At 35.1% G+C, this 25647-nt stretch overlaps 2 protein-coding genes across 6 annotated transcripts in view; one reads left to right on the forward strand and one right to left on the reverse strand.

The window, feature by feature from the left end:
* The window catches only part of Golm1 (golgi membrane protein 1), a 68826-nt gene extending 66258 nt beyond the window's left edge, over window positions 1–2568 (forward strand). For both annotated transcript variants that reach the window (XM_046425929.2, XM_046425930.2), the window contains exon 10: window positions 972–2568. In XM_046425929.2, coding sequence (XP_046281885.1) covers window positions 972–1048 — 77 coding nt within the window. In that variant the 3' untranslated portion in view covers window positions 1049–2568. The remainder of the gene's footprint in view (window positions 1–971) is intronic.
* A 4922-nt stretch (window positions 2569–7490) lies between these two features.
* Naa35 (N-alpha-acetyltransferase 35, NatC auxiliary subunit) overlaps window positions 7491–25647 on the reverse strand; it is a 116178-nt gene continuing 98021 nt past the window's right edge. For all 4 annotated transcript variants that reach the window (XM_046425901.1, XM_046425903.2, XM_046425904.1 and 1 more), the window contains exons 15-23: window positions 19796–19862; window positions 18104–18202; window positions 17428–17606; window positions 13980–14116; window positions 13125–13192; window positions 12224–12364; window positions 11712–11834; window positions 8933–9013; window positions 7491–7881 (exon numbers count right to left, since the gene is read on the reverse strand). In XM_046425901.1, the coding sequence (XP_046281857.1) occupies window positions 7822–7881; window positions 8933–9013; window positions 11712–11834; window positions 12224–12364; window positions 13125–13192; window positions 13980–14116; window positions 17428–17606; window positions 18104–18202; window positions 19796–19862 (955 nt within the window). In that variant the 3' untranslated portion in view covers window positions 7491–7821. The remainder of the gene's footprint in view (window positions 7882–8932; window positions 9014–11711; window positions 11835–12223; window positions 12365–13124; window positions 13193–13979; window positions 14117–17427; window positions 17607–18103; window positions 18203–19795; window positions 19863–25647) is intronic.

Consider the following 25647-nt stretch of genomic DNA (forward strand, 5'->3'; position numbering starts at 1 on the left):
GCCACACTCTTCTGCCATGATGTTCTGCCTCACCTTGAGCCCTGAGGAATGGCGCCGGCCTTCTATGGACTAAGACTTCTGAAACCATGAGCCCTCAAAGAAACGTTTCCTCCTTTAAAATTGTTCTAGTCAGATCTTTTAGTCACAGCAGCAAAAAAAAAAAAAGCTGACTAAAACAATAAAGAAGTTTTCTTTCAGTCTTTTAAGATAGTTTTAGTGAAGAAAAGTCCTCAACATCAGCTTCGGCATCATTTTAAGATTATGTCATTGAATTTAAGACCTTGCTTGTCCCGAGAAAGTAGATGAAAAAGCCATTGGTTCCAACTTTATAAGACAGTATTAATTTAATATGGCAGTCATTTAATTCATTAAATTAACTTTAAATATTTTTTTTGTAGTTGTACACAATTACTTTATTTATTTATTTTTATGTGGTGCTGAGGCTCGAACCCAAGGCCTTGCACGTGCAAGGAGAGGGTTCTACCCCTGAGCCACACCCCCAGCCCTTAAATTAACATTTTAATATGGAACATAGTTTATAAGACTTTGTGACTTTTATGTCCTTTGAGTAAGACCTGTTGATGGAAGGCACACTCAGTTCTGTATACAGCACTTTCAGTAACAAGTGGCCTGAAGCTGCAAGACTCCCAAGGCTCTTGGGAGGCAGTGTGGGCTGGTAAAGTGCACGTAAAGAAGTCATACAGCACAGGAGGGCCATGGACTTATTTCAGTGTATTAAACCACTGCCAGGTTTTTGGATGTTGTAGCTTTTGTTTCATAGTACACTGTTGGCCATATACATCTGTTTATTGTCGTCTTGATTTGAAATGAAATGCCAAAGTACAATGTTGGTATGGGAGATACAGTCCTCTTTATGACAGTTTATAGGAACTTAGTGAAATGGGATGTGCCCAGACTGATTTCTCAACATATTTAATATTAGAATATTATCCAACTTTTTTCCTTTTCAGTTTTTAATGCTGAAGACCAGAAGAGAGACACCATAAATTTACTTGATCAGCATGAAAAGCAGAATCATACACTCTGAAAAACTGGAATCACATACATCACATCAGGACTGAAGAGATCACTACAAAATATTCACAAGTGACTGAGTACTCAAAACTGTGAAATGTACTAATTGTACATCTAAAGATGATTATTGTACAGTTTTACTTTCTGTAGGAAAATGGGATTAAGACAGTTTTTGGGGGGGGTACTTTTAAAGTGTCTGCGCTAGAGTGTCAAAATCTGTCAAACTTTTCTGGCTAATAGTTACTTCATTAGAAGATCAACACCAAAAGTAGAAAACAAGTTCTTACAGTGTGATGACACTAGCACCTCTTTATTCTGGAATCCAACTCTGCAGGAGAGTCCTTCTCAGATGAAAGAGAGATGGGTTGCACACAGAGAACTTCCTGGGTTCCCTCCTCACTGTGCCAAGTGCCAGTGCCAATCAGCCCCTATTTCTGTTTTCACTGGCACACACTGAAGGACTAGCTAGTTGATTCAGACAATCAATGGCGAAGAGCTCTATTAACGAAAACAGTTTTAACCAAGCCTAAATACAACGATGTTTTGTGTGGTAATTTTGAAAAGACTATTCATATAAAACTGTCTTCTCTAATGTACAGGAGGCTACCAAGTGATTTATAATTTGAACATTTTTGCTCTCTACTTTCTTTGCTTCGTATGTGTGGGCAAAGTGAAACCTTTTCTAGTAAGTATGTATTGTCAAATAATGACTAATTAGACTTAACAGAGCTGGTATTTGCATGCCCACAGCAGAGCATGGACATACAGGTACTGCACTGAGGACAGATGTGCAGCTTCTTTATTACCCAAGTCAAAGTAGAAACTTGGTTGATGTTGAAGGACATAGACAGTGTTATAAATTGGAAATGTTTAGAAAGGTGAGAGAAATGCAGTAGTTGTTTTTGTCATAGTTTATACATTTAGCTCACAAAATGATTTGAAAAATCAAAGGTTAATGAAATGATTTTAATCGTAATTCAATGATAATGCATTAAGTGTGAGTCAGTCAATACTATTGGTAAGCAGGCTCTTACTACTTGCCAATCACTGGCAAAGTCATGCTAATGACTCACTTTCAGTGACTCTTTCTAAAGGGTGAAGTAGAATAATTCACAGGATTTGAGATGCTTGGGCCTCAGGGGTCATTTGATTAACACCCTGATTTTCAGAGAGGAAAATTGGACCCAAAAGTTGTGGGACTTCTACCTGGAGAGCTGGTCCATATTGCCCTGCAGTCACCAAAGGCAGGGTCTCTGTGTGTTCTTTGACTGTCCCCAACTTGAACGTTCCTCATATGTAATATCCTTTATGCAGTCATTTAAGATTTGTCCATCCAGAAAGGGCAAACTGAAGAACAATGTGAAGGGAACCTTAGAAGACTTTATCTCAGTCCTTTTCCAACTTCCCTTTGTGTCATGGTCTTAGGGCTGACGTGAATTTGCTCTTGCTTTCTCACTTAGGAAAAAAAAATCTATTCATCTGTTTAATGTGCATAGAATTGCTGAGAAATAAAGTAATCTGTTCAACGTTTAAGACTGTGTTCATCATAACTTTCACTGTTTTTAAGCTGTTTTCCTTTCACCCCCTGCTAGATTCCTAAAGATTCGGCTTTCACCTTTTGGTTAAGGATAGTGGGTTTGCCTTAAGTTAAAGCTTTAATGGAATTAGTCACTGTTTTATGACCAAGCTGCTTTCCCATATAACCTTAAGAGATATGCCAAAGGAAGAGTTCTGATGTAAGCCCCCCATCCCCAATTTCTCTCAACAATGTAGTAAAATAACAGTACTGGAACCTCCCTGATCTACCTTTTCACAGAAAACACATATTCACCTAAGTCTTATGACTCACTCAATACAGCAGTTTTGGTGTTTTTTTTTTTTGAGAGTATTAGTTTAAGAGTAGTTTTGAGAGTTTACCCAATGGTCTACACTTATATTTTCCTGTAAAGAACAATCTTGATGTAACAATCTCCTTGCTCTGGTTATGAGAGTTTATTCTATAAGTCAACAGGTGACATAAAGCACCATGCTGTCCTTGAAGGTTGACTGATGTTTTTGAGTTTTAAGCAGATGTTGCAGGTACTGCACCTTATTCAGGGAGCTGCTGCATAATATCATCACATGGTCCTCCAAAAGCTGACACTCATTTGTGTGGAAGGCAGTATTCGAGGACTACAGTAAAAACCCTAGTGTGAAGGCAAACATGTCAGGTCATCTCAACTCTTCAGAAGCGAATATTTTAAACACTTGTAAGGTGTAGGATAACAAGGATAATGAAAATGTTCAGTCATCCCAAGTTTTTATAGTCCCTCACTGCAGAAACAATTCTGATTCCCTGCTCTCCTTAGATTTGGAGGCATGTGATAAACCAATTTGTGTTTAAACCAATATTGCAAAGATCAGTCAAGGAACCACTTTCCATCACACTTTAACTTGCCAGACCTCCCAATTCTGCATCCCAGACATCCTGTGTTCTCACATCTTTCCTAAGTCCCAAGGTCCTAGTGACTTTCTTGCCTTCTTTAGTCAGCTCACTTTGATGGATTATTGCCATCAGGATGTCTTTTTACATCTTTTAAGAAACCTCACAAGCACATAAGTGAGAGCGCAAGTATCAATGACTAGATCTCACACTGTATGAAGTCTTAGGAAGATTTTTTTTTTTTTTTATCTCAAGTTTATGCTTACAGTGGTAAGGGGCAAGGCCTAATCACGAGAGGGAGGAGCCTTCCTGGGCTATCTTATTTCAGCGTAAACTTAAAGGATCTGTAGTACTGGCCAGAAGAGGCTTGGGAGTCTAGAGGAAGCCAAAGGCGCAGGGCAGAAATGAAGTGGGAGTGGCAAAAGGGCCAAATAGGGCATTCCTAAGCAAAGATTAAGTCTTGAGACAGAGAATAGTGGATTTTAACTGAGTTGTAGGGCTTGCAGTTTGTGATGTTTTCCAGTCACACCAAATCTTCCTAGAATACAGTAGGGGAAAGTATTCCTCAAGCCCAGCTGAGTCAAGTCTTCCATTTCTTCACCTGACTCTCTGCTTCAACCTATTTTCCAGCCTCTGTCCCCCTTCAAGCAAGAGTTCTCCCTAGTGTCACCAGTCACTTTCACTTGTCAGATCTGTGGGTCCAGTTTCATCCTTCTGCTACTGGTTTTAGCTATGTGTGGCCCTGCATAATGCTTATCTTCCTGTTGCCATCTTTTTCCAGCACCCAGAAGCACAGCCAGAGGGGAAAAGAAGAAGCAAGTGCTTCTTCCAAATCTTTTAAATAGGGTGCTCTTTGACTAATACTTAAGGGAATATATTATTTGTCAGAAAATCAAGCCATGTGAAAGCAAAACAATAAAACAGACACAGCAATTTACCTAACAGTGGTATGGTGTGTTTAACGTGAGCTTTTTCCTGTAATCCAACAACTACAACCCCCAAAGCATTAATTTACATGTCTAGGGCCATGTGGTCTTCCATTCATCAATCACCTCAGATTACATTTTTCCGATTCAGGCAAAACTACTTGCCAACTTAATCAGGATATCCCAAAGACATCACAATCTCTAGAAAATCCTTATGCCCAAACTGGTCTCCTATCTACATAAGCAAAGGGCACCTCCTCTATCTAGTTGCCAAAGCCAAAAAATTCTGAATCACCCCTGATTTCCACACAAACTCAGCCATTCATTTACCACTTCCTATTAGCCATACTTAAAATATTCAGATTCCATCCACTCTGCTCCACCCGCTTAACCACTCAGTTAAAACAATTTTTTTTCTTATGTAACCAACTTCCACTCTTACTCCTTGAATCACTCTGAGGCAAGCAGATCTGGTCCCCTCACTTCCCTGCATAAAAGCCACCAAGGTTCTTGAGGAATTCCTTCTCCTTTCCTGTCAACCTTCTCTCTCCAGTTCCCTTTCATACTCCATTTTTAGCCCAGTTTCCATCCTCTTATCTCCAGGCCTGTGCATATCCTGGTTCCGTGTATAGGCTCATTTTATCAGCTAAAGTGTCTTGAGCCTTCAGGGCTCAGAAAAGATGGTTCCATGTGAGGTGGTCCTAAACCAATATTTATCATTCTGTTACTGTGACAAAATACCTGACAACTTTTTTAACTTTTTAAAAGGAAGGGGTAATTTTGGCGTATAGTTTCAGAACTTCATTGTGTGGCCTCGTTGCTTGGGCCTATGGTTGCACAGTCCACTGTGGCAGGAGGGTGTGTGGTAGAGCTATTCACCTCATGGCAACCAGGAAGGAGAGAGAAGCAACTGGAGGAGACCACTGGCTTCTAATAACCCTTCTGAGGGCATGGCTCCTAAAAACCTAACTTCCTACCTCTTAAAATGTTTTACCACCTTCTAACAGTGCCACAGATTGGTGACCAAGACTTGGTAATCATAGGTCATTGGGGGAAATCGAGACCCAAAATATAGCAACTAGTACAATGCATTTCCTCACTGCATTTTAAACACCTGTCTGCTTTTCTGCATTCTCCATAAGATTATAAGCTCTGCTGAGGGGAGACAGTATCATTTGGTTTTTTAGTTGATTTTTTAGAACCTTGGAATAGATTTTTTAGTAAAAAGATTTTAAAAAGAACTTTTTCTGATTACAAACCTCTAAGAAAACATATTTAAAGCTACTTAAAAGGAAAGCACAAGATTCTATTAATGACATACACTAATCCTTAGCTTTTTGATTGATAATGAGCTAATAATAGGAATACTCTTTGTATTTGGAAAGATTCAAAAAATGTTTTTTAATTAACAGAACCTTGGTAATTTTCCTCTGTGCCTGCTGACCCACTCAGAGTGGTTAAAAAATACCATAGGATCCTCTTTAAAGAAAGCAATCTCCTGTTATATTAAGAGGGTTTTTTTTTTTTAGTTATACTTGGACACAAGTATTTTTTATTTATTTATTTTTATGTGGTGCTGAGGATCGAACCCAGGGCCTCGCGCGTACTAGGCGGGCACTCTACCACTGAGCCACAACTCCAGCCCTCTTCTATGTATTTTTAAAAATATTTCATATCTTGATCACTGGCAAGGAAGAATAATTTTTCAGCTTTATAACTTGCCTCAGGCTCTCGCTTCTTCGTTGTCAGTGCCCTTTCTTTTATACTTTTTCCTTTGATTCTTTGCTGTTCTAATGCATATTTCCTAACATTTCTTTTCCTTCTTTAAAATTTTAGAAATTACCAATCCAAACAGTGTTTTTCTTCTCAACAAAGTAAATGGATTGAGCAAAAATATACTCTGTCTCCATAGTTAAAAGTTTCTTATTGTACAGGTCATTTTTTTCTAAGACTTCTGGGTTCTGAAATTTCAGGCTCCCTGTTATTTTTGGTTAAGGCCTGTGTTACCACTCTGAGAAAGAGACAAGACTACTTCATTAGCTGAGGAATCAGGAACATCTTTACCCGAAAACTACCTCCTTTCTGGTAGGCAAGTTCAGTGAGGATAGCTGCTTAAAAGTATTTCCAGGAGAAAGCTTTAATATTATGATTTTAAGGAAAGTGTCAAGGGATTGGGGATACAGCACACCAGTAAACACTTGCCTATAGCATGCATGAGGCTAGGTTCTGGGTTTGATCCTTACTTAGCAAATGCACACACACACAAAAGTGTCATATTGAAATTAAGATATTTAATGGGCTGGGTTTGTAGCTTAGTGGTAGAGTGCTTGCCTCACACGTGTGAGGCCCTGGGTTTGATTCTCAGTACCACATAAAAAATAAATGAATAAAAATATTGTGTCTATCTATAACTAAAAAGAATATTAAAAAAAAAAAAAGATATTTAAAGCTCAGAACCTCTACCATAAAACAAATGAACTGTTGCTAGGTGTAGGCTAAACTACAAAAACTAATTTAAACCACAGTGTAATTCATTCTATTAATAGTATTTCCCCCTAAAAAGGAAGGCCCCAAAGACCTGGACAACTGCCATGGTAAACACCAGAGCAGGGACAGGAAGAGAAATGGGCAGTAAAGGAAGGGTAGGGCCTCTAGCACCCAGCACTTGTTGGAACAGGTGGACTGAAGTCAACTTCTCAAAGCCGAAGTATATTGAACAGAACCCCACTTGAATATGTTTCATGGATTAAACTGAATATAAAGTAAATGAAAAGGAACATGCCACATTTAAATCTAGACCTAAAATATAACAATCTATATATTTCTACCTTGCTACCATTTAAATGTCACCAGCAAGCAATGTGTACTCTTTTAAGTGTCCCATGTAAGTTAATAGGATTTCTTTTAAATATTTGTATTCTTATATCTATGTCACGACACACAAACTCACAATTTCCATGTTATTTAGCCTCCTTTTGTATCTTAGAGATTAAAAAAACACTACTTTCGGATAATTTGTTTTTCAACTGCAAAAACTGTAAAGAGCAAACACCTTCAGTTATCAACATATATCAACAAAATGGTACTGGTTTTCATCTCCAATGATGCACTGTTTTTTTGTCAAGAAATTTATTATCCTTTACAAACACTATTTTCACTCAATCATTCATAAAAAATGATTTATGATTAAATCTGTAATAAAACCATATAACGTTCATCAATGCATTCAATAAGACCAGTTTCATCCATGGAACATAATAAACCACTTTAAAACAGCAGTTTTCATTTACATCATGTAAGGCTGTCAAACTAAAAAGTATTCCTTATAATGGGCTGTTATCCAAGAAATCCATTTCACTTTACGTTATGTGGTAAAACTGATGGATATATCCTCTGAGAGTAGAATCTGAAAGTAGATTCTATCACCTTTTCAGTCTCTCAAACAAGTTTCACAACAGGAAAATATTTGTGAACAGAGAAATCAAATTCAGGAGGAACCTGTGAAAGAAAACACAGAAAGTCAATTGCTGCTTTTACTAGTATTTAAGCAGTAAACAGAACAAACACTATTTTTAGTTTCTTGTATTTTTAAAAATGAGGCAGCACAAAAGAGATAAAAAATTGGTTTTAGTGATAAGTCAGGAATTAACCTGGAGGAATAAATTATTTGTTTCTGGGTTAATGAAGGTCATCACAAAACATACTGACCAGCTGTTTTCTATCTTCCAAAAATGGTTAAAAGGAAAATGGATTTAAATTACCAAAAGAAACTCAATTAGACCAGGGAATAAAATTATTTTTACTTTCAGGGTTGTTGATGGTACTAACTAATAAAATGAGAGTCATTAGTAAAGCAGAGCTAGAGAAAAGAAAGATAATAAAAAAACGATGAGAATAAATGAAGTGAAACACAAATGCCACCAAAAGCGCTATGGCCTTGGCCTCTTATGCAGAACTAATGCTAACAGGCTGAAGTGACACTGATGATATAACTGCATTACCAAGGGAAGCCTAGACTTACATCTTCTGAGGTTTTAGAATAAAGTTTTTCAGTTATTGAAACATTCACCTTCCTAAAAGTGGATGACTTTTAAGTACTTGGTACTTTTCCTATATCTTTGTTTTTACCTGTTTTCTTTTTTATCCCAAGTTATTCAGTAATTTACATGAATGGGGGAAAGAAAGCAGACTCAAAATTTTTAGTCACAAAACATGTCAACCCAGGTATGGGGGTGCATGCCTATAATCTCAGCAACTCAGGAGACTGAGGCAGGAGATCACCACCAAGTTCAAGGCCACCCTCAGCAACTTAGTAACATCCTATGCCTCAAGAAAGTGGGGGAGGGGTGCTGGGGATGTGGCTAAGTGGTTAAGTGTACCTGGGTTCAATCCCTAGTACCAAAAATTTTTTTTTAAAAAAAGGCAAGCTTTAGTTAATTTATATTTTGCTGATAAAAATCTTTTAGGATGACTTTTGTTCATTTTGTCTAAGATTTTTTTTGTAATATTTTTTGAAATTTCACAATAATTTTCTCTACAATGTACTTACCTTTGACTCCTTTTTGTGTCCTCCTGCCAACAACTTCATAACCACAAAATTAGGTTTTGCAACCTTTAAAATTCTACTGACCTAAACAAGAACAAAACAAAATTCATAGTCAAAAGCTTGTTACAGACATGAATAAGAATTTGGCACAAAGAAAGTGTTGAAATTTTTTTAAATAAAGGCATTTTTAGAATTCCATTTCAGACAACTCTGAAACCATGGAAAGGCTGCTGCATCCGCAGCCCTCGAGGGAGCATGAACTGTAGAGTAAGGGTGTATGTTTTCAAATCCCAGTTGTGGCACTAAAAAGCTCTGAGCCTTCTGGCAAGTTTTCTAATCTCTCTGTTCCTCAGTTTCTTCATCTGTAAAAACGGAGATAACTTTACCTGTTTCACAAAGATTTGTTGTGAGGATTAAGTGAGTTAACATATACTGTCATGTGCTTCATAATGATGTTTTGTTTTGCCACCAGAATGTTGTTTTGCAACGACATATGTGATGGTGGTCCCATAGGACATCACCTAGAGCCAAACTGCTTTGTCTTAAGTATGCTATGATGTCCACACAACATCATCTAACAAAGCATTCTCAGCACATCTTCCTTCATTAAGTGACACATTAGTGTACAAGAGCTCAGAATATGCCTGGCAAGAAGCTGAGTGTCCTTTGAGTACTAACTGTTACTTCTTTTTCTTTCATATATATATTAGTTGTAGTTGGCCACAATATCTTTATTTTATTTATTTATTTGATGTGGTGCTGAGGACGGAACCCAGAGCCTCACACGTGCTGGGCAAACACTCTACTGCTGAGCCACAACCCAGCCCCTTCACTGTTATTTCTGATCAACACTTGTTTAAATGCTTTACTTGGACACAAGAATTTGAACACAATAGTGAAACAAAATTCTGGATTTCTCTCAAGAGAATAATCCACAAAGTTCCCATTGCTGCTTTTTCCCAGACTTCTCAATAGAAATATACATTATTACAAGTTCAGCATCACCTCCCCCTCAACTCATCAGATATCCACACCTGCTTAGCTGACAGTTCCAAGTCTAATGGGTAGCTCAAATTTAACATGTCCCAAACTCCGCCCCTGCCAGGCCTACTGCCAGTCTTGCCCCCATTAATGAATCCAGTTGCTCAGGTCAAAATCCTTGAAGTTATCCTTGATTTCTTTTTCTCTCACATCTTACATCTAACCCACCAGGCAATCCAGAAAACTTGTTCTTAAAATATAAGGAGAAGGCAATCATTTTTGATAACCTCTACTGTTATCACCACCTTTTTCCAGCACTAATCCTATGGTCTGCTCCTTGACTGGGTCCCCAGATTCTACCTTTTGCCCTGCAACAGTCTATATCACAAGTCAGATCTGATTGCTCCTCTACTCAAAACCCTCCAGTAAGTAGCTCATGCCTATGTTCCCCACCCCCACTCCAGGAATACAACTCCTCAACTGCTGTTAAAATATCCTGGGCATTAATTGCCCTGTGTCTTTCTGCATGTAGATTGCAGCACCTGACCCCACCTACCCATGAGGGCTAGAATTTCTCTCTGTATTTTCTGGTGAGGACAACAAGTGGTCAATAAATCTTTATTAAGTGAATGAAATTCCTACTAAATGCAATATGCCATCTATTACAGGCATGTCTCGGAAATTTTTATATTACCACTTATTTTCCTTTATTAGATGGAATTTGATTTTTTTCAAAGTTTCTCTCAGCCAAGTGCAGTGGTGGCACATACCTATGATCCCAGAAATTTGGGAGGCTAAGGCAGGAGGATCATTAGTTTGAGGCCAGCCCCAGCAAGTTAGTGAGAGACTGTCTCAATATAAAAGATAAAAAGGCTGAGGATATAGATGTAGCTCAGTGATAAAGTTCTCCTGAGTTTCATCCCTAGCACCCCTCCCCCCAACAAAAATCTCTCTCCTGTCTCATTTTTCTGGCACTGGGGATCAAATTCAGGGCCTCCTTGCACATGTAAGAAAAATGCTTTACCAATGAACTATATCCTAGCCCATCTCTCATTCAAGGCAATCAGCTCTCTTAAGTCAAACACATCATCAATAATTATCTTTCGAAAGATATTATATACTAACATAAGAAAATACTTGCATACATAGTTTTCACCCCCTTTTGATTGAAATGGCAGTATACAACATACTGTCCTGCACCTTTTTAAACATTACATTCTGAAGAACACTCCATTATAGCACATAAAGATCTTTCTTATCCTTCTTAAAGTTGTCTAATATTCCAATAAATAGATATGTCATTATTTATCAGACTCCTGGCTGATGAATGCTTAAGTTTCTTCCATTGTTTTTGCTTTTAGAAATACCCTGCTATAGCAAATACTCTTACATTCATCACTCACTCCCTCAGTTCTTGTTTGTGCACATATGTACTTGTACCCATTAAAGGAAACTCTTATATAAGAGTAAATGTATCTCAATAAAGTTAGGAATATAGTAAATTACTAAAATATCAGAAGCCTGAAACTTTATATTGTACTTATTTTCAAAGTTTATTCTGATAGCTTAAAATAAAGTCTTTAAAAATAATAGCCGTTAAATGGTCAGGTTAAATAATGTTCCTGTGATAAATGGCCACATCATTTTTCATATTTAAGACTTAAGGTTAGGCTGGCAAAGCTATTTGAAATCCTTGGCAAAAAAATTACAGTCTGTGTGATATGATTGTGTGATATAACGTTCACACGGTAGTAAGATATGTTATTTCCTACAAGCTTACCCCCCTAGAATCCAGTCTTACCTCATGGTCTGGGTTGGGGATATTTTCCAAAATCATTTTTGCCTGCTGAAAGTGCTTACTAGCTGCCACATACAGTTCTGGTGACTGAGGAGGAGGGCTATATTTATTGAGGTCAGACATTTCCTAAAAAGAGGGGAGAATATTACTCAAAGTATATTTAATGTAAAGTATCATTTTAAACTATTATGGAATTCTACATTGAGTATCCATTCATACAAAAATACTGAAGCAAATATACAACACATCTCCTGTTATTTTTCCCTAGGTAATTTATTTTTCAACCTCAATATACTATCATATATTATTTCATAATTTAATTAACTGGTAATATGATTCATATATCCAAGAAAACCAAATAATTTTCACACTATTTAAAACTGCTGTTTTCATTATCTGTCCCAATGATACAGTGTTTGACTACCTATTTTAAAACAAGCTGGTTAAGTATGAACAGTACATCTCTAAGAAAGTCTAAGATTAGACTGCATAAAGATTTCACCAAGTAGGTTCACCTTGAACTGTAGGTAGTGCACTGGCGGTGGGGTCATCACACTGTTGAATGGAGCAAACCTGTGCTCATATCGAACTTGTTCACTATCAAGTTCGAACTTGGGTTTGCGTACTTTACCATCCATGTCAAATGCTACCATGGTCTGAAGAAAAGAAAAGCAATATGAAAAAGTAAACATCTTCAATAATACTGTAAACAAATGGCGGTCTATATACATTTGAAACGATTCATGGCTCAGAAGTCAAACAGGAAGAGGAAAAACTGACTTATTATTCACTCTTATTTTATGTTCCATGCATTGGAATGCAGGGGTGTTTTACCACTGAACTGCATCTTCAGCCTGGTTTTTATTTTGAAACAGGGTCTCAGGGACTCGCTAAGTTGAGGCTTCAGTGTCTAGAGTTGCTGGGATTATAGGTGTGTATCACTGAACCTGGTTCTGCTTTATGCATTTTAGTTGCTTCAAATTATTTCTGGAGTTGCCAAAAACAACTTAAAAAGTTTAACTCACTGTCTCCTGAAAAATTCCTGCTTTTGCTTATACCATTCATTGTTCCTAACATACTAACACACTCCTAAAAAATACCCAAATCCATCACATCCATGAAAGTTTTCTTGTTTATGGGAAGTAAGCTCTTCTTTCTTGTACTACCTGTTTTACACATATGTCAATTGGACTGTCAGACATTAACTTGGCCATGGATGAAACAAGGACCAATATACTTTATAAAATGTCTGACAGCAGGGTTCAAATGCTTCTTGAAAACAACTAGACTTGAAAAAGAATAACCTTTAAGCAAAGGGGTAAAGTAAAATAAAAGTCAAACTAGAACCTGGAAAGAATCATGAAAAGAGTTCATTTTAAATAGACTGCATAACAACAATATACTTCAACAACTTACTTTAAACATTCCAGCACACATGTTCTGATATGCCTGGCTCATTGTGATCTCTCGGCTCAATGGACGAACTGTAATTATAGAGAAAATAAAAAATCTTCTATATTCCTTTCCTCTCTTCCTCTTATGTTATTGTAGGACAAAATTTAATTTTAAAAGATCTTTCAGCTTGTTTATTAAATTTAAACTTCATTTTGCTCCCATAGACTAAATTTTGGTTTGAGACCAAAGTTTGCAAATAATACAACTGAAAATCTAACAATAATTTTATAGCTGTAAAATTCTAGTATGAAGTAATTTAAACCTTTCTGAATTCACCAGAGACTTAACCTGTTAATACAGGGAAACCCATGAATTCAATAACCAACACAAACTGCTTAAATCCCAAGGAAACACAAAGTAGTATTTTATGATTGTAGTGATATCTGCCCATAAATGATCTATGCAGTCCCTTTAAAATACTTCTCTTTCCTCGTGGTTCTTGGACTATGCCACAGGAGTTCTGTGCTACCTTCCTGTGCCTAGCTGTAAAACTATCTCCCTTTTAAGCCCTCTGGCTCTGCCCATATCTTGTTCCCTAACCTATCTGGCCTGAAAACTCCATGTGGATATTTCCTGATACAACATCTCCTGATACATGGAACAGCAAAGAAATAAAAGGAAAGCAAGGAAAGGAAACAAAAGGGCTTAATCACTATTACTGGGGCTCAGTTTCTACCTTTTAATCTCTGAAGGGATGAAGAACTAAAATATAATGACTAATTCACTCATTACGATTCACAAGGAGCTTTCCATCTATTTCTTTGTTAAAAGTACACTCCACTGTTCTTTAGTAAGTTGAAAAGAAGTCCACAGCACCTTTCTTTTTTTTCTTTGTTTTTTTACTGCTACGACCTTTCTGCTGTTCTTCCATTATCCTTTCCTCTGCCATCTGTGAACCATCAGCACGACTCAATGTTGACATCAACCACGCATAAAGGAATTCAGAGAGGTACCTTGAAGGACACAAAAACGTCAGTTAACAGTACATGTCTAAATTAGATAGCTTTATCAACACATGTATTAGTAATAATGGATAGTTTTTATTAATTTATTTATTTTACCTTTAGGTGCTAGGGATAGAACCCAGGGCCTCATACATACTAAGCACATGCTTTACCACTGACTGTATACCTTCAGTCCCAAGTATATAGTTTTATAATGCTTTAAGGTTTTATGGCAACTGATGACCATATTCAATAATAGATTAGGTTTTATAAGAAATAAGCATTAAGCTGGGCCTGGTGGTGCACACCTGTAATCCCAGTGGCTTGGGAGGCTCTAAGCAATTTGGAGAGATCCTGTCTTGGGGGGAGATACACACACACACACATACACACACACACATATATACACATACACATACACATACATACATTATATACACATACAAATATATATAAATAAAAAGAAAATAAAAAGGGCTAAGGATGTGGCTCGGCGGTTAAGCACACCTGGGTTCAATCCCTGGTCCCCCCAAAAAAAAGAAAAAGAAAGAAATGACCTTATTAAAACTGACTGACTTTCTCTTTTCACATTTTATATAACTTTTTTCTTTAAAATTTGTTCTAGTTATACATTACAGCAGAATGTACTTTGACACATCATACATAAAGAGTATAACTTTTTGATAAATATGTACATACATGAAACAAATGAATGCCCACTAAATTGTTTTTATTATCAGGACACTTTTCATCTAGGTCTATTAAGAAAAAAAATTTTTTTACCTACTAATTATAAAAGCAAGCAAAGCAAGTGAAACAAAGAAATTCAGAAAATGACATAAAATTACTGGTATTACACAATACCATTCTAAAAACATAAAAACATTTAGGCTTCTAACTTAGTTGAGTTTAGTCAATAAGTGCAAAATAGAATATTCTACCACATACTTAATTTTTCAGAATTTTAAACAAACCAAGCCTGAGAAGTAACCAACCTGGGATATAAATATATATTTTGTTATATACTCAATAATAAACAAACTACAGTAAGTGAAAATAAAAGATTTATAAGAAACTTCATGATCAAGTTTGAGCCTATTTTCAATATTTTCTAGAAAAATGTAAGGCAGTTTACAATACTAAAACCCATATAAAACAAAATATTTTAAAGTAAAACAGAAACTAGTATAAAGACAAATGGAATGACTTAGTATTATATTGTGAAGCTAAACCAACTATTGTGTTTAAGCTAAAGGAAAAAGGGAATGTAATTTTATCTGATAAAAAAAAAAGCATCTCATTTCATATGAAGGGAAAATAACTCCTGGCACTCGATTTAAGAAAAGCATTTATTGGGGGGGGGGGGGTGTGGTGGTACATGCCTGTAATTCCAGCTATGGCAGGAAGCTCACAAGTTCGAAGCCAGCTGGACAACTTTGGGTGACTCTCAAAAAATAGAAATGTCTGGGATGTAGTTCAGTGATACAGTGCCCCAGGTTTAATCCCCAATACCATAAAAAGAAAGAAAAGCATTTGTTATAGTATCCTTTTACGGATACAAATACAAATGAAATATTTTTCTCCTCTACAATATAAAATCTGAGGAGATTTTATGTATATGTATGTATCTCCTCTATCTTAAATCTGAAAAATTAATGGTGCCTTCTATCTCTAAATTATTTAATCGAAGGACAGATGAATCAAGGGAGAAACAGACAGGATTCAGGCCTTTCTTCTCAAACATCAGGTACTTCCATGAGCTTTTTACAAAGTGCTTTTTCAAAATTAACATATAATTATCTAAACCAATGATTTTCAAATTGCCACCTGTGGATCCACAGCAGTGTCACCTCTGAATTAATTAGGAGAAAAAATTGGGTCCTATGCTACACTTACTAACCTAGGAACTCTAGGGATTAAGCTCACTAAGCGACTATGGTGCATGTTAACAATGAAGAATCACTGTTTCTACTGTTCATTTGAAAAGGGTCAACATGCTTTGGGGATCACATTCATGAACAACAACAGATTATTTTGGAAAATATAGAAGTCCAACCTAAATTTGAAGTCAAAAAGCAGGTCAGTACATGAAGGCCACAGGAGTACTTATAGGCAAAATTAACATTTCTTTTGTTAGTAAGGTATGAATCTGCTTATAAATTTTAATGGTATATTTACCATTCATTTGCTGAATTAAGATCCCAATTCTTTGAGAAAAAAAAATTATACTTTCATCTGAGAAAACAAGAGCAAAAGCTTCCAAGTAGGTACCTCAAGCACAAAGAAAGAGGAATTTGAGCCCATTCCTCTACAAAAATCAAGAGGAATATCTACTATGAGCTAATAACAAAATGTATTCCAAGTAGCATGGGTTAGTTGGTATTATCTATATAAATGTTGAAAAATATAACAAGTAAATTATTCTCTTATTATAACAGTCAATATTCAAATTCAAGTTTCATAACCGAGAGTTCTGTTAAAATTCCTTGATGCTAATGATAACAGTAGAAAAAAATTATTTTTCTTCTTCAGAGCAGTGACTCCAAAGAATATTTTTTAAATTAAATAAACTCAAATAGATTTTTAAAAGGCGAAATGTAAAGTTTACCAAATTTAGGTGTTTGTGATGAGCAACACAGGTAATTGGTAATGTTAATTATTTCCATACTTTGCCAGACTAGGACTGGTTCAAGATACCTGAATTCATTAACACTCAATGTTCTTAAAATTATTTTCTATGACAGCTTTGTCATGCCTAAGATAATGCCAACACACACTGTCTTAGTAAGTTTCTTTATTATGTCCTCCAATGAAAGGGAAGAACTAATCTCCTGAAGATCATCCCTCATCAACTCCAGAGTTAAAACACTAAGTTTCAGGGCCAGAGCATGAAACAGTTATGTTCTTAGTGATCATTCTGGCTGTGATTTCTTCCCAGGAGAAATAAGACCTGGTTCCACTGTGAACTTTCACTCCATCAAGTACATCCACAGCCACTACTTAAGTGCTCTTAAGTCAGGGCAAAATGAGTTTTCTTCATAAAAATAAATAAAAGATCTTCAATTAATATATTTACTTAGGGGCCACTTTTATTGATTTTTACATAAATATTCAAATGGATGGGAAAACATTTGTAAAATGTTACAGCAATAAAGACATTCAAATTGATGCAGCTCTAATTTTCAACAGCCATTTTTCCAACTGTCCTACATCTAAACTGTATTAAATGAATGAGTACTCTGATATTACACTATTTTACAGATGCTCTCTCAGATCTTATACACTCCATCCACCAATTTTAACTCAAACTGTTCTCTTACCAGTATATGTAATAGTACTCATGCATGCTATAGAGTTCCAATTCAAAGCCACTTAGAAGATACTGTATCATAATTCGAAGGTTATGGTAAAGGACCCAGGTTCCTAAACAAGCCAAATGTTGCCTTTGGGGTTCTTGTTTCAACAGCATAGTGTGAAGTGCTGCATCAACCTTCTCTGCCTGTCAAAATATCATAACATTGAGTTTTTTTAATGTAATAAGAGAACTTAAAATCTCATTACCCAAAGATCCTACTTTGAAATGCATTTTTAGTTAGATTTATATGCAAAGTTCTCATTTCACAAAGGTAACATTTACTTAAGTACTTCCTTAATTAAGAGACACCCATTTTAAATAACAAAATACAAATAGTTGACTTAAGGTCTTTACACATACTGTCAATAAATATCACTGCTCCCACAAAATAACTTAAAAATTAACAAATTTTTATTATGTCAACTTGCTATAAAATCATAGTTGTCTATAATATTTCAAAATTTATCCTCATTATCAAAGAAATAAATTGTTTATCAGCTTGTATTATTGTTGTTTCTTCCTAGAACCTTCATATAGTGAAAAATTAAATATATAAACTATTGTTCCAAAGAATTGTTTTTGAAAATCTAGGCAAAGTGTGAGAATTAATTTTTGAAAAAAAAGGGCAACTTGGCTCTTACCTCATCCTGCAAGGTAGCAAATTCCTCAAGAATATGACCAAGCTTATCTCTCTGCCGAGCTCTGTTATGTCCATGGATCTGAATAAGACTACAAAATGGCTGCAATACACATATAATTTGTTAACAACCAATGTGGCATCTCCTTACACGAGAGAATCAACATTCCACGTTCTTAAAATCTGGCTTCAGGGGAAAAAATGCTGAGTATTTTAAGAATCATGCCTACACAGGTGCTAGTTTTTAAAGAATGTAACACCAGAATTTATCAATAACTAGAAAAAAGGATGAAATTATACTGTTATAGTGTGTTCATGTATGAGCATGAAACAACAAATCCCATCATTATGTATGACTATAATGCAGCAATTTAAAAAATGTGGGAAGAAAAAACAAAAGAAAAAAGTGGCTGCTGGTGAAACTTGTTTTCAAATGACAAAAATATCTTCCTTCAATCTTGAGATATCTTCCTGAAATTTCAAGAGGATAATTTCATTTGTTTATTTTAATCCAAAATCTAGCGTTCAAAGCTGAAGTTTCTGTACGACTTTAAATACAACAGAATACCTAACAATTATATGGTTTGAGTAATGGCCCATGTGTATAAACTGTAAGGTTTTTCTATTCTCCTTATATAGTGCTCTCATAAAATAACATTTCACTAATCATATGGTAGACATGTGTGGCAGAATGCTCTGATTTTAAAAATATGAGTAAGATCTCTGAAGAGTAAATTTTATATCTCCTCTGATCAACTACCCAAAGAGAGGTACAGAGGAGGTACAGGCTGAACATCTCTAATCTGAAAACTCAAAATCCAAAACTTTTTGAATGTTGACATGATGCTCAAAAAGTTTCAGATTTTGGAGCATTGTGGATTTTTAGATTAGGGATACTTATTAATTCATAAAGTCTATGGAAATATTCTAAAATCTGAAAAAATTCAAAAATAGAAACAATTCAGGTCCCAGGCATTTCAAATAAGAGATAGCAAACCTGAGTTAGCATCTTATTCTTTAAAGAGCAATAAGTTTAAAAGCAATGTGCCTGATAAAATGTTAGTGATAAAAATGAAATCTGATCTTCTTCCAATTTGTTCTTTTGCCACACCACATTGCATTGCTATACATATTTGTTAAACGAAATTAGGCCCCAAAGAGTTACCTGGTTGAGTTCTCTAAGAGATATGCTTATAAAATTAAATCTAAAAAATTGTTTTGAATAATTTAATCTACTACAAGGTTTGCATTTTTCCTAATTATCTGAGGCTTGGAAAAAAAGAGTTTATGACCTTGTCTAGATTAATTTTAATAAAATCCTGTTCTCACTAAGGTAGTATGCAGTATATAAGAATGTTGTAAATCTTATAAGGTCAAAAAAAGTAAATTTCTATGTTCATTTAAAACAAAAAAAATTAGGAACAAATGCCGTTTTCCCAGCTGGGAGCCTGTGGCCCCTCAGGTTGCAGTGAGAGGCCATCCTAGGCTTCCTCTGGATCCAACAACCAGACAAGAGGGCTACAGATTATAAAGTCAAGTGTTAATACTCAGGTGTTAAGAGGAGACAGCATTTTTAAAATTTATTCACTGAATGTGAAGAATAGATAATAAAAATTCATAAATTAATAACATTAAAGGGCTTATGTCCCAAAATTTTTAGAGCATCCATCACAACAATCCAAATTATAGATCTTACCCGAACACAGTGAGTAACAAAGGAGTCAATACAGTCCTTAGCCTGGTGATTATTATATAGGCAGCATCTGTAAGAGAATATTCACATCATTAACATCAAACTATCTGGCTTAGATAAAAGAAGCAGTGATTACGGTGTGTGCTATTAACAGAGAGGGAGGGAAAAGTAGAAAACAGAACCAGAAAAATTACCAAGTTACAGAATGTTAGCATTAGATTAAGAAACATTTCACTATTACTATGTTGTGCAGATTAAGTGTATGGTATTTCCAATTTCTTTAGTTCTAAATTTGGACAATCTAAGTTCAATCTAATAAGATCAAACTAGCAAAGAGAAAAGGAAAAACCAAAGTCCCACTTTTCCACGAACCCACTTCAAAACCATATATTTTCCTACAACTGATATCCACATGGACTACGCTCCTGATAATAGCCACAAAGAAAACAGAGTCTCCCAATTCTTTCAAAATGTATCCCCATTTCCAACCACAGACTATAAATTTCCACCAATTCATCAATTCATCCCTCTGACACCTTATGTTCTGTCTTTACAAAGTAGTTTTCTTGCTGTGTTCCTTGTTTCAGTTAACAATTCTGATTAATACCTTCCTGGAGCAGTCTCCAAGGTACCTGTTTCTTGACCTTGAGGGAGCTGGAGGTTGAACAGATAGGAAGATTAAAAAAATATATATATTCTTACAGAGATCAGTGTTGACAACTTGCTATTCATTTTTACCACAAGTAAGCACTCTGCGAAGAGCCTCAAAATTAACAGCCATAATAATGCAACAGAAAATGACAGTGTACCTAGCAGACTAGAGAGGGAAAAAAAAAAGGAACAAGGAATTGATGGAATTAAAAAATACTGAAAGGTTCCTTATATCTTTAATATCAAAGTAAGAAAATTACTTAAGATGAAAATAAAGCACTTAAAACAACTTTCTGGATCTAAAAAATAATGATTTTCAAGTTTAAATATTCAGTAGATCTAGAAGACCTAGAATACCAAGATTTCTAAAAAAAAGAAAGAAAGAAAAAAGAAACAGATGAAGGCAATAATTAAGAATGTAATAACAGAGAAAAGGATCTGTTTGGGAGACTTTTATACCTTAATGACTGAATTCCAGTACAATTAACAGAAAATCATACATGAATATTCTGGCAAAACTCCTGAATTCTTAAAGAGAAACTTAAGAAACAATGCTCCAGAAGGAAGTTTCAAAACACAGGAAAAAGAGAATCACATCAGCATTAGATTTTTTTTTTTTTTCCTTTTCTTAATAAGGTGCTAGGGATTAAACCTACCCTGGGCTTGTGCATGCTAGGTAAGCAATCTACCCTGGAGCTACATTCTCAGCCCATAAGATTTCTTATCTGTTACCCCAGAATTTTAAAAACAGAAGAAAAAGAGCTATGGCTACCACACAATGAATTTTGCCATATAATCAATACTCATTATTCATGGTAGTTATGTTCTATAAAACTGCCAAGGACAATGAATTAGACTATTATCCCAGAGGAAACACTGGGTTAGGTATGTATGAGCCTCTGGTCACACTCTTATCATAAAGTAAACAATATATAGCTTTGGTTTATGCATATTTCTGTTTAAAGACACATTGAATTTATGGCCCAACAGCACTATAATACAGCATGTCTAAGTGAAGCTTATTTATACATGTATTTTCTCCATAAGGCATTTCATCACTTTCTTATGCTAAGGAAGGTTAGAAAGCATGCCACAATGGATGGGATCATTTTAAATAGTGAAAAAAACACAAAAGTCACAACCACATGGAAAATGTAGCAGTAAATAGAAGTGTTTATAGCATGTGATCTGAAATAAGAAAATAGAGTTGTCTATTGGACTTCAGAATGTGCTGCTCTGTATGTGTTCCCTGTCTGCACACATCTGTAAAGATGGTGAAAGCAGTGCAAATAAATTATGGGTTACAAATAAATTATAGTGAGTAGGTAAGTTTCCAAATATAGAATCCCAAACTATGAAGATCAACTACAATTTCATCTAAATGATAATTAATTAAAAGTGACAATATGTAATCAAAGAGCTAGAAGGACTATTAAAAAGAAAAGGTGAAATGCAAATTAAATGGATTAGATATTTTTTGGGGGGAGCAGGAGGGGATGGAGGAGGGTCCTGGAGATTGAACCCTGAGCTTCTTTCCATGCTTAAACATGTGTTCTACCACTGAGGTATATTCCCAGTTAGATACTATTTCACATACATCAAAAATGGTCAAAATTAAAAGTTTCATAATGCCAAAGCATATATTGTAAGAAAATGAGCACACTACACACTGTTGCCCAGCATACAAATTGGTTGAATTACTTTGGAAAGTAATTTGGCCAAATAAAATTGCAGATGCACAGGCTTGATGATCCAGAATTCTACTTCTAAGTATATATTCTATATGCACAAAGAGATATTCAAAGATGTTCACTATAGCACAATTTTAATAATGATAAATTAGAAACAACAAAAAATATCTCATTGTAGACCAATGGAAAATAAACTAAAATATATTCAAAGGGTTTATTTTAGTTAATTCAAATAGGTTTGCATGGATCAACTTGGACAGGTATAAAAATCCCAACATGGAAAGAAAAAAACAGGTAGAAGAAAAATATATACAATGGGACAGAATTTAAAAACAGATAAAACTAGAGTATTGCTATGGACACACACATTTGCTGAAAGTACACAAGCATTCACAGGAAAGATACACATAAATTATCATATCATGGTAACCTCTAGACTGAAAAGCTAGGGAAAGGCAGAGATTTGAAATTTGAGTCAGCAGCTCCCAAAGTACAACCCCTATTTCCCCTGGTGGTGGGGTGGCCTTGAGACACTTGCAAGGGAGAATACAAGATCTAAGTACTATTAAGACCTTATCTGCTTTCTGCATTTATTCTCTCACAAGTATACAATGGAGTTTCCACAGGCTCATGGCATGTGATACCATAGCAGATGGAAAGCAGAAGCAGGAAAGATAATGCAGCTATTTTCTAATAAGAAACACGGAAGAGATTTGCAAAAATGTAAAAAACACTGCCACTTTTCTCATCAATTTTTCTTAGAATAAAGTGCTTTCCATAAAAATATTATGTTAATATGTACCAGATTGAGTATTATTTTTAAAATGAATTAGAAAATTTAAAGTATCATTTTAATTTCTAAAATAGTACCTTGTTAGTAGATACAACCAATATAAACAAAAGCTATCTGGTTCCTTAATTATATTTCTTAAGAATATAAAGGGGTCCTAAAACAAAGTTTGAAAATTCTTTTTTCTTTTTTTTTAGTTGTCAATGGATCTTTATTTAATTTATTTATTTATATGTGGTGCTGAGAATCAAACTCGGTGCCTCACAAAACACTAGGCAAGTGCTCTATCACTGAGCTACAACACTAGCCAGCCCTTAACAATTTAATTTAGTTCTTTATACCCAATCCCAGCCCTATACTGGGACTTCTCAGAAAGTTCTGCCCTCTGGGTTGCACATGGTTCACTCTTTCAGTTCACTCATGTACAAATATCACTACCTCCAAAATCAAGGAGCCAGCTAAGGAAGGTTTTCTTTCTTTCTTCGCCCCTTCCCCACCCCACTTTTTGTTGTTGTTATTACTGTTTTTGTACTAGGGACTGAACCACCCAGAGATACTGTGCGACATTATCTCCAGGACTGAACCACCCAGAGATACTGTGCAACATTATCTCCAGCCCTTCTTATTTTTTATTTTGAGACAAGGTCTCTAGTATTAAGTAGCCCAGGCTGCCTCTGAACTTGGGATCCTTTTGCCTTAGTTTCCCCAGTCACTGGTATTACAGATTGTGTACTAGGCCTGGCCCAGCAAAGAAGGATTCTTGATGAGTACCATCTTTCTGGCTTGCAGAGAACTATTAGCTGTCTTTTCTCTGTGTCTTCATATGGGATGGGGAAGTGCTAGCCCATGCCCTCTAAACCCTTTCTCTTTTTATAAGGACAATAATTTCATTATAAATGCTTTACCCTCTTGACTTCATCTAAACCTAATTAACTCCCAAATGCCCTATTTCCAAGTACCACCGAAGGTGATGGTGGTAACACATGAGTTTTCAGGAGTCACAAGCATTTAGTCCAAAACAGCAGTATAACCACCTACAGAAAAGAAATATGTAGAAGAACTTTCAAATTAAGAAGAAAAAAAGAAACTTAATCAAAACTGGATCAAAACAGAAAAATGTAAGAGAAAAGAAAATTACACAGTAAATAAGATTAGGAGAAAGAAAGAAAATGAAATAATCTATTTCAATGAATAGGTCGAATTCTACTTTTAACAGATTGAAGTAGTAAAAATTGAAAACAAAACCCAGTTGAAAACCATGTAAAAGAAACCCATTAAAATGATGATAGAAGATGATTTAAAGAAAAAGGAATGAACAATGAGATGCCAGACCTATTTTAAATAGAGAAGAGGGGCTGGGGCATGGCTCAATGTTGCCTGGCAGGTGTGAGGCACTGGGTTCAATTCTTAACACCACATATAAACAAACAAATAATTAGAATAAAGTCCACTGACAACTAAAAACATATTTAAAAAAAAAAAAGAAGACAAAGTAGCAATAGCAATATTAACATGAAATAAGGTGGTACTTATGGTTGAAAGCACTAAACATGGTACAGGGACAGTGTATAACAATAAAAGGCACAACTGACAAGGTCAGCATAATAATTTAAAATCACATGCACCAGGGCTAGGGTGGTAGCTCAGTGGTAGAGAGCTTGCCTAGCAAACATGAGGCGCTGGGTTCAATCCTCAACACCACATAAAAATAAAATAAAGATATTGTATCTACAGACAACTTATATATATGTATATAAAAATCATATGCACCAAACAGCAGTTACAAGCATGAAGCAAAACAATTAAGAATACAAGGAGAACTCTATAAATTTTGGTAATTTGTTTTATTTGAAAGTGTATGTGCGTGTATATAATGTATGCATACCCTATGTTGTTTGGAATTAGGTAGATAAAAACTGCATAACAAACTCAATCAAACTTTGCATTCTAAGACAAAATTTTCTTTTCTTATATGTGTAATAGACATTAAAATCAGGCATGCACTCAATCATACAATAAATAAAGTCAACTAGATTTTATAACTGGGTAAAATCAGAAAAAACAAAACATTAACCCAAAAGTTTTTACTTGAAAATTAAATATACTTAAAAGTGACTCTTGGATTACATAAAAGGAAAAACAAAAATGTTATAATATCTGTAGAAAGATATCAATACAAATATTACTTCCTACTGAAATAAGTTGAATCATAAACAAAATAATCAATCTTAAATATCTCATTATTAAAAAAATAACTACTTTAAAAGAAAGATGTAAAAAGTAACAATGACAACTATTACAAAAGCAAAAGATTATTTCCATTAACATGATGTTCAAGTTTGCTATGACCAATGTATATTTGATTTTGTTTTAGCATCTAGAAAACAAAGAAACAAAATGAAATAACTAATGTACAGTATAAAATAAAGGATGAAATTATCTCGTAGGAAAGAAATTTCAATTATCACAACAGCAACAGCAGTCAATAGCAAAAAAGAAAAGGAGGAAAAAATCCTAGGTACTACCTAGGATTTATCAAGAAACACATAGGATCCACATGAAGAAAACAAATGAAAATAATACTATGTCATTTGATTGTAAGATTTAATAGCATAAAAATGAGAACTCTTAAAATTAATATTTAATTCCAATAAGAATTCTAGGTTTTTAAAAAGCCTGCACAAAATTATCCTTAACATTTTTATGGAAGAATAAAAATACCA

The sequence above is a fragment of the Marmota monax genome, unplaced genomic scaffold, assembly GCF_021218885.2.
Source record: "Marmota monax isolate L192 unplaced genomic scaffold, Marmota_monax_Labrador192_F-V1.1 WCK01_AAM20220418_F8-fsc00265, whole genome shotgun sequence".
Taxonomy (NCBI): domain Eukaryota; kingdom Metazoa; phylum Chordata; class Mammalia; order Rodentia; family Sciuridae; genus Marmota; species Marmota monax.